The sequence below is a fragment of the Cololabis saira genome, chromosome 18 (genome assembly GCF_033807715.1).
Source record: "Cololabis saira isolate AMF1-May2022 chromosome 18, fColSai1.1, whole genome shotgun sequence".
Lineage (NCBI taxonomy): Eukaryota > Metazoa > Chordata > Actinopteri > Beloniformes > Belonidae > Cololabis > Cololabis saira.
The window spans coordinates 33,920,063-33,935,971 of NC_084604.1; the positions used below are offsets into that span (position 1 = coordinate 33,920,063).

The 15,909-nt window shown below is 40.0% G+C and overlaps 1 protein-coding gene across 2 annotated transcripts in view; it reads right to left on the reverse strand.

The window, feature by feature from the left end:
* Positions 1–2,229: 2,229 nt before the first annotated feature.
* Positions 2,230–15,909, reverse strand: part of clic5b (chloride intracellular channel 5b) — a 28,600-nt gene continuing 14,920 nt past the window's right edge. For both annotated transcript variants that reach the window (XM_061746491.1, XM_061746492.1), the window contains exons 2-6: positions 9,861–9,970; positions 9,635–9,760; positions 8,924–9,030; positions 7,577–7,758; positions 2,230–3,856 (exon numbers count right to left, since the gene is read on the reverse strand). In XM_061746491.1, coding sequence (XP_061602475.1) covers positions 3,692–3,856; positions 7,577–7,758; positions 8,924–9,030; positions 9,635–9,760; positions 9,861–9,970 — 690 coding nt within the window. In that variant the 3' untranslated portion in view covers positions 2,230–3,691. The remainder of the gene's footprint in view (positions 3,857–7,576; positions 7,759–8,923; positions 9,031–9,634; positions 9,761–9,860; positions 9,971–15,909) is intronic.

Here is a 15,909-nt window from a genome sequence, read left to right on the forward strand (position 1 = left end):
TGTTCTGAATTTCTTTTAGTTTCCTCTGTCTCGCCCTATATAAATAACCTGATTTCAATAGTGTTTATAAAAAATAGTCCACATATTAACAACTGATGGTCACAGGCTGAAGATGTGTTTCATTTAACTTCACCTCTCAAAGTTGTGATCAGAAGTTCATCCTCATAAAAACAAAAAGCAGCCTATAATTATTTTGTTTGTTTAATTGGACTCTCTTTAAACACTTTATACACTATCTTAATTAAACGAAACAAATACAACTTAAGGTTGTGAGGAATTTTGATGTGTTTTTCTAACAATGAAAACTTTTATTTAAAAAATTAGACATTTATTCAGATTTTCTTTGGAGAAAAGAGGCGCCAAACTCAGTCTGTGATGAAACCGAAGGATCCAAAGTGAAGAACGTGAAATGATGGTACCATAGTCGTTTAAAAACATGCCTAATAAAGGGTTTCTTCTAAATCAGAACAACAGAAGGAGGAACTAAATTTATTCTCAGGCTTTAGCAGAGGTGTCAAGTAACGAAGTACAAATACTTCGTTACCTTACTTAAGTAGAAATTTTGGTTATCTATACTTCACTGGAGTAATTATTTTTCAGACGACTTTTTACTTTTACTCCTTAGATTTTCACGCAATTATCTGTACTTTTTACTCCTTATATTTTAAAAACAGCCTCGTTACTCTATTTCATTTCGGCCTTTAAAAAAAACTATCCAGTTAAATTGCTCCATCCGGATAGAGTGAATTTGGTTGTGGTTGTTTCAGATGTTCTTGTCCAGTTTTGTTCTTACATCCGTTCCCTCAGATTCCTGCAACTAAACTTGGATGTACATTCCAATAAAGGTTAGGATAAATGATAACATGCCTCTGAAGTTTGACTTTTTGCACCATTACAATACTTATAGGCAACTAGTCATCATATCTCCTGCTCTCTGAAACACATGTTAATGCTCAATAGTACACATATATGGATCTTTAATATATTTGCATTATACTAAGATGCATTCATTTTCAATGGCATTTGTCCTTAATGGCCTTTTTCCCCCTTACATTACTTTTACTTTTATACTTTAAGTAGTTTTGAAACCAGTACTTTTATACTTTTACTTGAGTAAAAAACTTGAGTTGATACTTCAACTTCTACAGGAGTATTTTTAAACTCTAGTATCTATACTTCTACCTGAGTAATGAATGTGAATACTTTATTAGCATTAGCTTTAGCATGTGTGCTACACGTCTCTCCCAGGTGCACTTTCTACGGTAAGCAGCTTCTACTTTTTTATTCATTCTTGCGATGGGGTATTGAGGCCTATATGGCAGTATTTCTTAAACTATGAGGTCTGGTGCTTAATTGGATCACAGGGTTGTTTCTGGTAGGTCCTCAAACGTCAAATGCTCCAGTTTGTTTTAATCAGCTGAGGTCTCAAAGCAAGACTCAATTTACACAATTTATGCCTGAGCTAAAAAGGTTTACTAAACCTAGCTATAAAAGTGCAGTGTGTGTGAGTCCCTGTCAGCCTATACGGTGGCCGAGCCAAGGCCAGCGACTGGTAGATCCGCTGGGAGTGTAATAGCATATTAATGTGGCGTGCCAGACCCCATGACCAGACGTGTTTGACGTTAATGCTCCACTGTATATTATCCAGCTTGCAGAAATGTTGGATGTGAGCGATGGGATCCAAGGACAGGGATGTTTAGGTACTAATTACCAAACAGCAAGGCACAAGTCTCGCTCCATATTTCCTTACTCCTGTGGAAACACTAGGCAGGCTCCATTTATTTTCTTTGACTGTTGTTTCTGGCAAGACTGCGTCTCAGTAAACACCACTCGCCCACCATTGTAAATCCGACAGGCGCAGATCTTTCAAGTTAGACTCCTTTGAGGAAAAATGGAGACAGATCGGATGGCGGCGCTCGGGTTTTCTTAATGAGAGAGTGGAGAAGAGGGATGGCGTTTGATCCCTGGCATGGAAGCCTCTATTTAAGCCTGTCAACGGTCATCACTCTCTCTGTTATGGATAGAGAAACAAACCTGCACCACTGGATTTGATCAGCTCAGTCAGACACACTTAAACCCCTTTTTCTTGGGCCCGAAACTTACGCACCACCTTTGATATCACGGTTTTGGAGTTCGATACATCAAACCCCACCTTCGCCGATAGCCTGCGAGTATCTGTGTTGATTGATCACCTCACTTGAAAAAGAAAAGAAAAGGCAGAGGCAGATCTGTGAAAATATTATTTTATTTGCAGAGCCTTGCAATGAGAAACTCTCTCAGTCATCATGCTCCAATTTCATATCACATGTTTGTCCAAACCACACAAGAGCCGTATGGCTCTTAGAGGAAGTCTTGCTATGGTGGCAGCCTGACGTTACGCCAAAGACGATAAGCTCCAGCTTAGTTTCCATTCTCCTCCGTGTGGACAATGATACTTTTGAACTGTAACTTTTAGGCTGCGGATGTTGATGGACTCATCGGAGCGGAAGAAAAGAAGCGGAGGGCTGGCCTCCTGACCATCGTAGACCTGGCCTGGAAGACGCTTTTCATCGCAGCACTAATGGCTCTACCTAATCAGGCCTGATTGGGTGCTGCTAAATAAATAGTCTCTCCATTTATAATATTATGTGGTAACTTAAGACAAAATCAATACCCAGACTGAACATAGCTCGAGGCAAAAAAACAAATGTCTTAGCTCTGGCTGAAATACATTTGTCAGAATGAGTCCATAAGTGACATAGGCATCAATTTCTGAATCTCCCAAAAAAGGCACATAGTTGAGAAGTTTTTTTTTTTTTTTTTTTTTTTTTTTTTTTTTTATACTTTGCAAAGTTTTTTTTTTTTTTTCGGGTATGACTTGAACAGATTCACGCATTCAGGCAATTCTAACATAAACTTTGTTCTCTTTCACTGGCCAGAGTTTTTTCCCAAACTGTGCAAGCATTTGAGAAGCATTAAAAATAAAAAATAAAAAAAAAAGTTTTATTCAAACTTTCAGAAGCAGGAGTGAATCTCAAAGAAACAAAAGGAAAAAAAAAAAAAAAAAAAACTACAGCAACACTCCGTGTGGTGATTGATGAGAGAAATGAAACTGCAGGTTGAGAACGGTCATATTCAGCAAACATTTAGCATTAATCATCAATCACAGATGAAACAAGGTGTCTCCGCAGGAGCCGAAGCTTGATAATAAACACTGGAGTCAGACTAGACTTCTGTGGGCTTGGGAATAAATAAAGTGAACGACCTTGACATCAGCAGCTTGTAAAATGTTTGGCCGTGTGGTGGAGTATGAATGAAAGAGACCTTTGTGTTATGAGAAATAAATACAGACAGACACAATCATGTTTGAGTGAAAAGAGTTATGTCAGAAGTTTCACGGCAGCAAAGTTTCGAAGCTGGTTTTGAATCAACTTAAACTGGTTTGATTTATCTTCTGCTCCACTTCTGTTTTGCCATGTCTGCTTGATTGAAACACCATATAGGCTGAGCGCTGAATTACTGGAATCCATCACATCTGGCGCTGCAAAGAGACATCTGACCTGTTTGCTATGACAAACGCAAACCCTCGGGTTTTTGGAAAAGTCACTGGAGAAGACTCGGGAGGATAGTCGCAGGTACCGTGTGTTCATCAGTGATATTTTCTCGTAGTGAAATGTTGATCTTGTTGGAGCTCAGGTCTTTGGTGGCGTTTTTATTTGGCCAGTCTCCTCGCCACGTCTTTATAGGCAGTCTCGATCTCAGAGTCGGCGGCGCAGGTGCTGGTGAACTCGTCGCGCATGTAGGCGCTCTTCAGATACCGCCACACCCCGGCCATGTCTGACGGGATGTCGTAGTCGCGGTACGTCTTAGCCACGACCTGGAAGAGATGGGAAATGTGTACACCCTGAGAACTAAACCAACAGATCAGTGATCAGCAGTGTTGGGGTAGTTACTAGGGATGGGCGGTATGGACTAAAAAATGTATCACGATCATTTCTGGCATTTATCCCCATAACGATAAAAATGACGATAAAAAAAATACCAATTCAACTCCACCTTTTCAACTATAAATCTATCTCGCTCTCAGATCCGCCATGTTTGTTACACAAAAACGTCATCAATGGGAATTTATCTTTCTTTCTTTCTTTCTTTCTTTCTTTCTTTCTTTCTTTCTTTCTTTCTTTCTTTCTTTCTTTCTTTCTTTCTTTCTTTCTTTCTTTCTTTCTTCCTTCCTTCCTTCCTTCCTTCCTTCCTTCCTTCCTTCCTTCCTTCCTTCCTTCTTTCCTCCTGCTCTCTCCTTCCTTCTTCCCTTCCTCTTTTCTCCCTTCCTTCCTTCCTTCCTTATTTCCTTGTTTCCTTCCTTCTTTCTTTCTTTCTTTCTTCTTTTTCTTTCTTTCTTTCTTTCTTTCTTTCTTTCTTTCTTTCTTTCTTTCTTTCTTTCTTTCTTTCTTTCTTTCTTTCTTTCTTTCTTTCTTTCTTTCTTTCTTTCTTTCTTCCTTCCTTCCTTCCTTCCTTCCTTCCTTCCTTCCTTCCTTCCTTCCTTATTTCCTTGTTTGTTTCCTTCCTTCCTTCCTTCTTTCTTTCCTTCCTTCCTTCCTTCCTTCCTTCCTTATTTCCTTGTTTCCTTCCTTCCTTCTTTCCTTCCTTCCTTCCTTCCTTCTTTCCTCCAGCTCTCTCCTTCCTTCTTCCCTTCCTCTTTTCTCCCTTCCTTCCTTCTTTCCTTGTTTCCTTCCTTCCTTCCGTCCTTCCGTCCTTCCTTCCTTCCTTCCTTCCTTCCTTCCTTCCTTCCTTCCTTCCTTCCTCTCTTCCTTCCTTCCTTCCTTCCTTCCTTCCTTCCTTCCTTCCTTCCTTCCTTCCTTCCTTCCTTCACGTACGTTGTGCGTGGATTTAACACAGAACCATAAATCAGCTTTACACAAAAACATCAACGGGAATTTATCATTTTTACCGTGAGATACAAATTCTTATCGTCAGGAATTTTTTTGACGGTATATCGTGAACGGTAAAATATCGCCCATTCCTAGTAGTTACTCAAAAAAAGTAATCCATTACATATTTACTAGTTACTTTTTAAAAAGTAATCCCTTACACTACTTAGTTACTGGCTGCTGAAAGTAACTAGTTACATTACTAGTTACATTACTTTTGGATTACTCCGCAATATTACCTGAGCTGCACCATAACTCGATTGCCAATGAACAACATATACAGGACTGTCTCAGAAAATTAGAATATTGTGATTTTCTGTAATGCAATTACAAAAACAAAAATGTTAGTTTTTTTAAGAAAACTCAAATATCCTATCTCAAAAAATTAGAATATTCTGGGAATCTTAATCTTAAACTGTAAACCATAATCAGCTATATTAAAATAATAAAAGGCTTGCAATATTTCAGTTGATTTGTAATGAATCCAGAATGTATGACATTTTTGTTTTTTTAATTGCATTACAGAAAATAAAGAACATTATCATAATATTCTAATTTTCTGAGACAGTCCTGTAGTTGGAACCTTATTACTGCAGTGCCCAGATCAGCACAAATGTGTGTTCGTAAAGTCCCGTAAAATCCCGTAAGATCACGTTCAGACAAGTGTTGCGCAACGCGTGAAGACGCATGAAAGGCAAGTTTGATTTTCTTTTCTGTTCTCCCGTTCTACATGTAGCTGAAAAGCTTAAAGTAACTAAAGTAACGTAATGTTTTTTGTCTTAGAGTAACTATAATGTGATCACCCAAATTACAACTGTAACGCGGTACATTACTGCGTTACTGGCAAATGTAATCTCGTACAGTAACAGCGTTACTTTTGCCGCGTTCCATTTACCTCGGAAATCGGAACTGGGAACTGGGAACGGCAGCCATCTTGGAATGGTAACTCGGGGGTGGTGAAGCTTCTCCCACTTTCCCAGTAGGAAATCCCACTTCGAGGGGCGTTCCAGTTGAAAATTCCGACTGGGAACTGGGAAATTCCGACTTCCGAGGACAACTGGAACGCGGCATTTGTACCGCGTTACACCCAACACTGGTGATCAGATCAACAATGAACCACAAAACTGGAGCAACTGTGTGTGCCACATACAAATATACAAGTCTGTAAATGTCCCGCAATGAAGGGCCACAGTTGTTTTTAACTGTAGAAGACCGTCTCGTCAGTGCAGTACAACAACAGCGTACCAAATAAACTTATTTCAAACAGAAAAGAGCTTGATTCGGTCTGATGACTTATGAATAGTCGTGTGCCTGCCCTGTTAAACCATTTGTTATTTGATCTGAAAACCGGGGCAGGAGCATGTGAAGCTGATGGAAACAAGACCTTTCAGGACTGTATAAAGTGTTGAAGCAGGAAATCCATATCGCTACACCTTGCCATTATTTTCCCCCTTACAAAAAAAGTAGTTTTGTGCTTTTTGCATAAGCAAAATAAGACATGATGACAAGCGTATGTACTGAAGCCTATTTATGAAATTACAGTGCATCTAAGGAGAGAACAACCCTCTCTTTTTTTTTCTTTATTTCTGAGGGCTGAGCCAAGGCTATTTCAAAGTGATGTCATGTTGCTTGTGATGGAAAGAAACCAAGAGTATTTATTTCAGTGCTGGGCATCAGTACCAAGTTCTTCATGAGACTATTTCCATTTTATGCTGCTTTATATTTCCAATTTCACTATATTTTAGAGGGAAACTTTGTATTTTGTACTAAACCATGTTTATTTGACAGTTTTAGTTCCTTGTTAATTTAAAATTATGATTTTATATGATATACTCTGAAATAAAAACCTATAAGCGTCATGAATTTTAAAGTTTACGGCAACTCTCGTATTTTGTTGCATTACATTTCACACGCGTTCCTCCTACCGTGGCAAGGCACCGTCGGTATTATGAGAGGATGATTCAACATAGCATAAATACCTACCAATGAAATTACACCCCGAATGAAGTATAATAGACAATGAATATGTAATAGGTGTTTTAAAAAGTGTAATGGAACATAAAATACTCCTGCTGGGGAAAATCTAATGCGTGCAATCATTTGTTTTTTGTAACTTTGACCATGGCTTGTGACGTTTCACCAAATTGTTTTCCAGTAAATGTCAGTTGGAATCGGGTTTAATCATTTTGCAAATATCTTTTAGTTCAACTGTTTTACTGTGCTGGATGAGAACCAGTGTTACAGCACCTGAACTTTGATCATCTCAAATCCACAGCTAATTAACACTGTTTTGCACAGATAAATATACTATATAGAGGTGTTTAGCTTTATATGTTATATTTTAGTTGCTTAAAAGAAATGGCAGCACAATTTTATTATGGTACAGTACTGTTGTTAATCATAGCCAGAAAAAAAAACGCTCCCTTATAGTGCAAGCCTTTGCGGGTAATAAGATAAACAAATAAGTAAATAATGTTTAACTCTGTGTTTAATTTTACAATATGCTAAAACTGCTGCAGTTAGTTTTTACAGCTATTTTACTTTTGTGTGATGCACAACAACCACAGGAAAAGTGTTCCCCAAATCCCATGGAGTTAGTGTTCATTAGAAAATAAACCTTTTACAATGTTGGTCTAACAACATTCTACAATATTTTCCTTCTTTATTACCTTGACTATGTGCAGTTTGGGCAGGAGGTTGCAGTCTGCAAGAGTGAGCTCTGTCCCATCCAGGAAGGATCTGCTGGAGCCCTTCTCGTCCTCCATGCTGTCTGCATCGATCTCATCTGGCAAGGAGCTGTTCAGGTAGTCGTCGAGCTTCCTCAGAGCCTTGGTTAAGCCGTTCTCTAGAGCTAAATACACAGGTTGCAAATAGGAATATGTATTAAAGAATCATAATAGACAATTACTGTAAGACCACTGTAAGAGGTGTCAAGTAACGAAGTACAAATACTTCGTTACCTTACTTAAGTAGTAATTTTGGTTATCTATACTTCACTGGAGTAATTATTTTTCAGACGACTTTTTACTTTTACTCCTTACATTGTCACGCAATTATCTGTACTTTTTACTCCTTACATTTTAAAAACAGCCTTATTACTCTATTTCATTTCGGCCTTTAAAAAAAAACTATCCAGTTAAATTGCTCCATCCGGATAGAGTGAATTTGGTTGTGGTTGTTTCAGATGTTCTTGTCCAGTTTTGTTCTTACATCCGTTCCCTCAGATTCCTGCAACTAAACTTGGATGTACATTCCAATAAAGGTTAGGATAAATGATAACATGCCTCTGAAGTTTGACTTTTTGCACCATTACAATACTTATAGGCAACTAGTCATCATAAGACTTTTTGTACGATTATAGAGCTGATAGGTGATGCAAAATGGAATCAATTAATCTGTGTGTGATTTTATGAAATGTTTTGAATGTAAATTTTAGTCCTATGTATTTATTGTAAGTTATTCTTGATACCGATGTAAAGGACATGTCCTGTATCGGTCAATTTATTAAACTTTATTAAACTTTATATCTTCTGCTCTCTGAAACACATGTTAATGCTCAATAGTACACATATATGGTTCTTTAATATATTTGCATTATACTAAGATGCATCCATTTTCAATGGCTTTTGTCCTTAAAGGCTCTTTTTCCCCCCTTACATTACTTTTACTTTTATACTTTAAGTAGTTTTGAAACCAGTACTTTTATACTTTTACTTGAGTAAAAAACTTGAGTTGATACTTCAACTTCTACAGGAGTATTTTTAAACTCTAGTATGTATACTTCTACCTGAGTAATGAATGTGAATACTTTTGACACCTCTGTAAAGGATCAAAGTGACGTGAAAACAAATGGTCTCTTAATTCAGCAGCACGGCTGCACAACTATAGCATGTTGTCCTTAAACGGCGGACTCTACTGCCATCTAGTGGAGACGCGTGGTAATGACAGTTAAACGTGTCTTGTCTCGTTGTGCATGTCCATGTGTGAGTTGAAATGGCACAAAATGAGCAGCCCACCATCATTGGCCTCGGGTCTGGTGTTCTTGATGTAGGCTGAGAACTTGGCGAAGATATCATTTCCAGCTGTATTGGACTCTCTGTGCCTGGCAGCCAGTTTGGGATACCTGAGCGAACATGAGGACAAAGACAGGAGACGCAGTCAGACCGGAGCATCTGGATGGCATTAACACCTGGACTGAAGCTAAGCTCAGATTTAAAACATGTTATACACTCGGAGCAAGTTGGCCGCTCGCCTCTTCGGCTCCCTGTGAAAAAAAAAACTAAACTTAACAGGCAATAAAAGAAAGATTTAGTTAATCTGACATTTTTCTCTGCAACTGATCCATACACTGGCTAAGCAAACAATAACAAAAAACACTAAATCTGACTCGGCATTGTTGTCATTACATATAAACTGCAGCTGTTGTCAGCGAAGCTTTAAATATAGATAGTTGAGGGGTTTATTTTCAGAAAATAAATATCAAATGTTGAAAGGTAAACAAAACTCATAAATATAAAATTGTAAAAAGGTTTTCCAAAAGCTATAAACAACAAACAGTTGTATCAGTTAATGTCAGCTTTAATAAAATTCAACACTCTTTTCACTCGGCTAAAGCGTTTCCTGTTCTTTCAGCAGCTTCGCTGCACAGAAACGACTCTAAGCAAAAGCAGGATGCGAGCAGCACAATACAGCACACACGGGGTTGTAAAACCTTCAAGCTGAATTACTTTGGAGGACAGAGCACTTCCTCGAGGAACTCCTCAATCTTGTTGATATCTGTCTTGACCTCTCCGTTGAAGGTGAGGAAAGGAGGGTGCGTCCCCGGGGCCAGGTTGTGCAGATCTGCCGGCTTTCTGCACAGGACAGAGAGAGGGAAAGTGGGCCGTTGTGAGAAAAAAGGGCAAAAACTCTATGTTTTTGCCACTCTCAAGCTTGCATTTCTTGCACGCTAACCTCTTGAGGTCGACAGTCGTGACATTGAAGACGACGCCTTTGAGCCAGAGGATCATGAAGAGACGCTGGGAGAAGGGACAGTTTCCGATGCTTTCTCCGTCATTGCCTGCCTGCACAGAGAACGAGATTGCCATTCAGGTGAATGAGGACATGCTGTGAAAACATACCCTGTACAGTCCGTAGACGCTCTCTATGCATTCTCCGAACTGCTTGGCCCATTTCATGGTTATTGTAGAGGAACGGAAACCCCCAGACCTCCCACTCCACAGTGAAGCAATAAAACAACAGAAGTACAGCAAAAGCAGCTGTAGCTTCCTAGAAATAATGGAGGTCAATCGGCTTTCACTCCAAACAAATCTAAACTTGGAAATTCAACATTTTTCAAACAATACATGATGTTTTCTCATTGAAGGGGTTTCGGGACATAAATCTAACCTTCATGTACACATGTACAAAAGCCCTGGGTTTATGGGATTAGTACTGGTATATTATTGGTGCACGGTATAAACTTATCATAACATCCTCAGTAAATCAATCAATCAATCTTTATTTTTAAAGCACAGTTAAAAAGCCAGGGTTGACCAAAGTGCTTCACAACAATTAAAAACATAATAATAATAATAATAATAATAATAATAATAATAATAATAATAATAATAATAATAATAATAATAATAATAATAATAATAATAATGAATTTAATTTATAATGCACTTTCCATTCGGAAATCTCAAAGTGCTTACAAGAAAGAAAAAAAAAAAAAACATGGACTATAAAATTTATCATAAGACATTACACTAAGAAAAATAAAAAAAATATTCCAATAAAAACCCAATAAAAAGAAAAGAGTAAAGAAAAGTGACAGTGATTATGTGCCAAATGCCATCCTGAACAGGTGGGTCTTTAGTTTGTATTTGAGCAGAGAGAAGGTCAGTCAGGGTTCATAACTCTTAGGAACAGTGACTGCAATAGAAAGATCAGCCCACTTTTTCCACCTTGTCTGAGGAACCTCTTAACAAGTGCTGGCCGGCTGAACGCAAAGCTCTGCTGGGCTGATGAAAACCTAAAACCGCACATAAGAATGAAAGAGCAAGGCCATTTATAGCACTGAAAACACACAAGAGCTTAAAATGGATCCTGAATTCCCCCGGGAGCCCGAGCAGGGAACACAGGACAGGTGTAATGTGGTTATGTTTTCCAAGTACTTGTCAACAGACGCGCAGTAGCATTGTGAACAAGTTGCAAACGACGCAGTTACATTTGTTTGATGCCAAAATAAAGAGGGTTACAATAATCTAGCTGGTAGCTAATGAAAGGATGAAAGGCTTCCTTGAGGACACCACGCCTCAGGAATGGCTTGATTTCTGCAATAAATCAAAACTGGCAAAAGTCTGGCCTGACACTGGAGTCAGTCTGTTATCAAATTTTAAACTGCTATCAAAGGTTTTACCCAGGTTTCTGACCACATAGTTAAAGTAAGGGGAAAGTGCATCAACACCTGGTACAGGTGAAAATACTTCACTACTGGAGGGCTTGGAAGGAGCAAACATGATGAATTCAGCTTTATTGTCATTTAAAGGAGCATGAGGCTCCTTTTAAGAAATGAGACTCTCTAGCGCCACCCTTCGCCACGACGGCCGCCGGGGGTACTGCAGCCAACAGTGAAGCCGGCACGGGAGAACGGGGAGAACGTGCATGCAGCGTCATTTGAAGTCACATCCGCAGGACAGCGCGGGAAATTCGGGCCCGGAATTGCAGCACATTTTGCAGCACACAGCCTGTTCAAGGCAACGGAGAGATACACTAGAGGGCTCATTCTTTTTGGTTTGGAACGCTTCATCTGACATTATTACTAGAAAACTTAAAACGTATACGAATTTTTTTCATAAATCCTTCCTCAATCCTGCCTCAAGCTCCTTTAAACAGAAGAAGTTTTGAGACACCCAGAGTTAAATATCATCTAAGCATCTGTGGATAGATTCCAGTGCACTGGAACTGGGAGAACATTTGCAGATCATCTGCATACAGTTAAAAGGATGTAAAATGATTGACTCTAACAGCAGCATGTATAAGGAAAATAAGACGGGGCCCAAAATGGATCCCTGTGGCACACCAGAGATCAAAGGGGCTGAGGTAGAGGATACGCCATCAATCATAATGGAAAAATAGGATTTAGACCACTGCAGCACAGATCCTTGCAGGGCCAACCTGTTCACCCGGATGTTTCAGAATAACTGAGTGATTAACAGTATCCTATTTTTCCATTATGATTGATGCAGTGAGGCCCTGAATCACTAGCTGTACCAGGTTTTTAGCATCCAAGGACATGAGGATGTCATTCTGGACCTTCAGCATCCTTAATTCCAATTCAAAATTCAAAAATACTTTATTACTCCCTGAAGGGAAAAATATTATTATTGCAGTAGTTTTCCTGATTTCAGTCTCTTCAGAGATTCATTGTAGAGGTTTATTGTTGGAGGCCCTGCGATAGACTGCCGATCTGTCCATGGTGTACCCTTGCCTTATGCCTGCAATTAGCTGGGATAGGTTCCAGCAGACCCCATGACCCTGCAAAGGATAAAGCCAGTATAGAAAATGGATGGATGGATGGTTTATTGCTTGGTGCAGGAAGGACCTACTGTACTGGTCTGTGTTGCAATGGATCTAAGGAAGCCTCGGACTGAAGAGACTCTGTTGCTGAATCATTGTTGTTGATGATCTTCTTCAATTAATGAAGTATCCTCCTTCGAAGAATCGTCACGAGAGGCCCCGGAACAGAGTCAGCCTTCTTTAGCACTTCAATTTCTTTAAGCCACTGGCTCTGATGCTGTTCCTCCAACAGATGACTGTAGATGTGATTGCGCTCTCCACAACAGACTTATAAAAGATAGACATCTTGCCGCAAACACTGTAAGACGAAAGATTCACCAAGAAGTCAAGTCTGCGCTGTCCTTTCTTATAAACAGCATCGGTGTTGCATCTCCAGGTGATCACTAAGGTCATTTACAGTCCTCCACCACCTCCACTTCTTCTCCCATGATGGAAGACACAATTTGACTTCATTGCTGCTCTCCTAAAATGTTCACATTCAATACGAGATGATTGTTCCCGCACCAGTTCTCTTGTCCATCCCTGATACACCCCACTGCTGCAGAGCCATCTGGGTATTTCTGCAGATGACAAGGTGTACAGCATGAAGAGGAGTGGTGAGAGTACAGTCCCCTGTGGTGCTCCTGTGCAGCTGACCACCTGGTCAGACACACAACTATTCGGTCTCCCAAACTGTGGTCTGTTTATCAAAGGCTCCAAAAGGGAAAGTAACTAATGGCGCTTTTCCACCAGTACCTACTCAGCCCCACTCGACTCACCTCGCCTCAGTTTCACGCTTTTCCACTAGGGGTCTAACCGTGCAGAGTAGATACTTTTTCTGTATCGATTCTGCCAAGGTTCTAAGCGGGCTGAGTCGGGCTGTATCTGACGTCATCACACTACATGCCACTGATTGGTCGGGTGGTTGGCCAATCAGATGTCTGAGTTTTAGGATGTGACATCATTTCAAGAGCGACTTGCGGATTCTTGTTCATTTTATTCGAAGAACAATGGCAACACAAAAGTCTGTTCTGTGGTCTAATTCCGAGGTGGAGACATTCTTACACCTGGTGGCAGAGGAAAATATTGAGAGAGAGCTAGGTGGGGCGACGAGAAAAGCTGACCAAGCGCAGACACAAGCTGCTCTGATCCAGACGGGTGGAGTTGGAACAAACTGTCACACAATGTCGAGAGAACGAGACAGATTCAGGAAATTTCCATCAGGGGATGAAAAAAGAAAAAAACTAAAGAAAATGGAAGAGTTTAATGCCTCTCTGAAAGGCTCGTTTGATAAATTTGTTAGAAAAATCACCGATCCGACCGGGTCTCCAGCAGCCGTGGGGCCCCGCGTGAGGCAGGGGAAGGTATCCAGTATTTTAAAAAATGTATCACGATAATTTCTGGCATTTATCCCGATAACGATAAAAATGACAATAAAAAAAATACCAATTCAACTCCACCTTTTTAACTATAAATCTATCTTGCTGTTTACACAAAAACGTCATCAACGGGAATCTTTCTTTCTTTCTTTCTTTCTTTCTTTCTTTCTTTCTTTCTTTCTTTCTTTCTTTCTTTCTTTCTTTCTTTCTTTCTTTCTTTCTTTCTTTCTTTCTTTCTTTCTTTCTTTCTGGCTCATTTCATTCTTTCTTTATTTCTTACAGGCTCATTTCCTCATTTCCTCATTTCCTTCCTTCCTTCCTTCCTTCCTTCCTTCCTTCCTTCCTTCCTTCCTTCCTTCCTTCCTTCCTTCCTTCCTTCCTTCCTTCCTTCCTTCCTTCCTTCCTTCCTTCTGCATCGATTTAACGCAGACAAAACTGACTCTTATACAAATACAAGCCACAGACCAAGCAGCAGATATGTAATCTCATCCATGTTCTCCGTTTTCATCTTTTACTTCTTTGTTTGTGTCGTCCAATCGAGTACATCACAGCAGCTTTGCTCCAACCCCACCTACTTCTGATTAGGGTATGGAAAAGAAAGAGGGCAAGTTGAGTACAGTCGAGTCAGGCTGAGTAGGTGCTTGGGGAAAAGCGCCATAAAGGTGCTAAGTATTGGACTGTTGGATGGAAATAAGCTGGATACAAACAAGCTACAGAGGACCACCATGTTCTGTATACTGATATCTCTGGTTCCATGTCAGATGTCCATCCTGGCATAACTATGAGTAAGGAATTATAAAGTAATGGGGGCAAAAGGTTTCTTTCAACTTTTTTTTCAAATTATACAGTTTTGATTGCAACTTGATTGCAACAGTTTTGATTGCAACTTGATTGCAAGCTCAGTGGATGTTTTAAAAAAATTGTTAGGCCGCCATTGTTAGTATCGAGTTTGATGATTTCATAAGTATGATCCGTTTTTAGCTACTTGAATCTCTTTATTGGGGTATCTGATCACACCCCCCCCATCGAAACAGCCCTGGACCGTGTCCACAGAAGTTTAAATATGTATCCTACGTCAGCTCTCATTAGCTGTCACGTAAGAATGTCGGTCCATTATATCCTTTTAAATCTTTTCTCTTTTCAGATCGGTCAAATGAGGACAGAGCTCGTCGCCTTCGAGAAAACAAGCTGCATGAAATAATTTCCTTTTCATCCTACACTTGCATATGTGCACTGATATCTTGTGTCGGCATGTCAAGTACAAACGGTGACATGTGATCCACTGGCTCAGCTGAATTATGCATTAGAGATGCTATCACTGGTTCACTGGCCGCTGGGTCAGAGAGTGCACAGAGGCCTGCGACACACATCAGAACAAGAGCACTGACCTGAAGGTCATCACACTGAGTCAGTCTCTTATTGAACACCTTAACGGTTTGGTCATTAAACTGTATTTAACTGGGAACAGCAACAACCGCTGGTTCACGAGAGAGAGGTTGGAGTGCACTTTGCCTTTCACTGCATTCACCGTGTCCATCCATAACAAGCTCCGAGCAAAGACTAGAAAAATGAGACGTCAGTCTGAAAGTAGCTGAGCCAACTGTATGCACGCCAGCCATTGATGCTCTCGGTGCTCCCATGCTGCCTGCGCGCACGTGACTCTTCTGTCCGTGCATTGTTATGGCTGGGCTCACTTGCACGGCAGTAACACAATACACAACTGGCAGATAATGGCCAATCAGCATCTAGAACATGGGAGACAAATACTGCACTAGGACTGTGGCCCAGCGGCGCGTCTGGTTTTTATGAACACGTAGTCAGATAAATACTCCATCCAAAGTAAACAAAACAGCTGCTTGTGTTTTTAATTCATCAACATGGCTACGTTTGAGTAAAAAACCTGATTGAATTACACGATTATTCTGGTTCTGAAACACTTTCATTTGCTGCTTTTTCAACATGTAAATATTTGAAACTCCTCTGGCTGCTGTGACTTCCTTTCAGATTTCCCTGGCCATTCACAGATGTCTCAGTATCCCTCCAATGATTTTGAAAATTAAACTCTACACAGTGGCTTTATG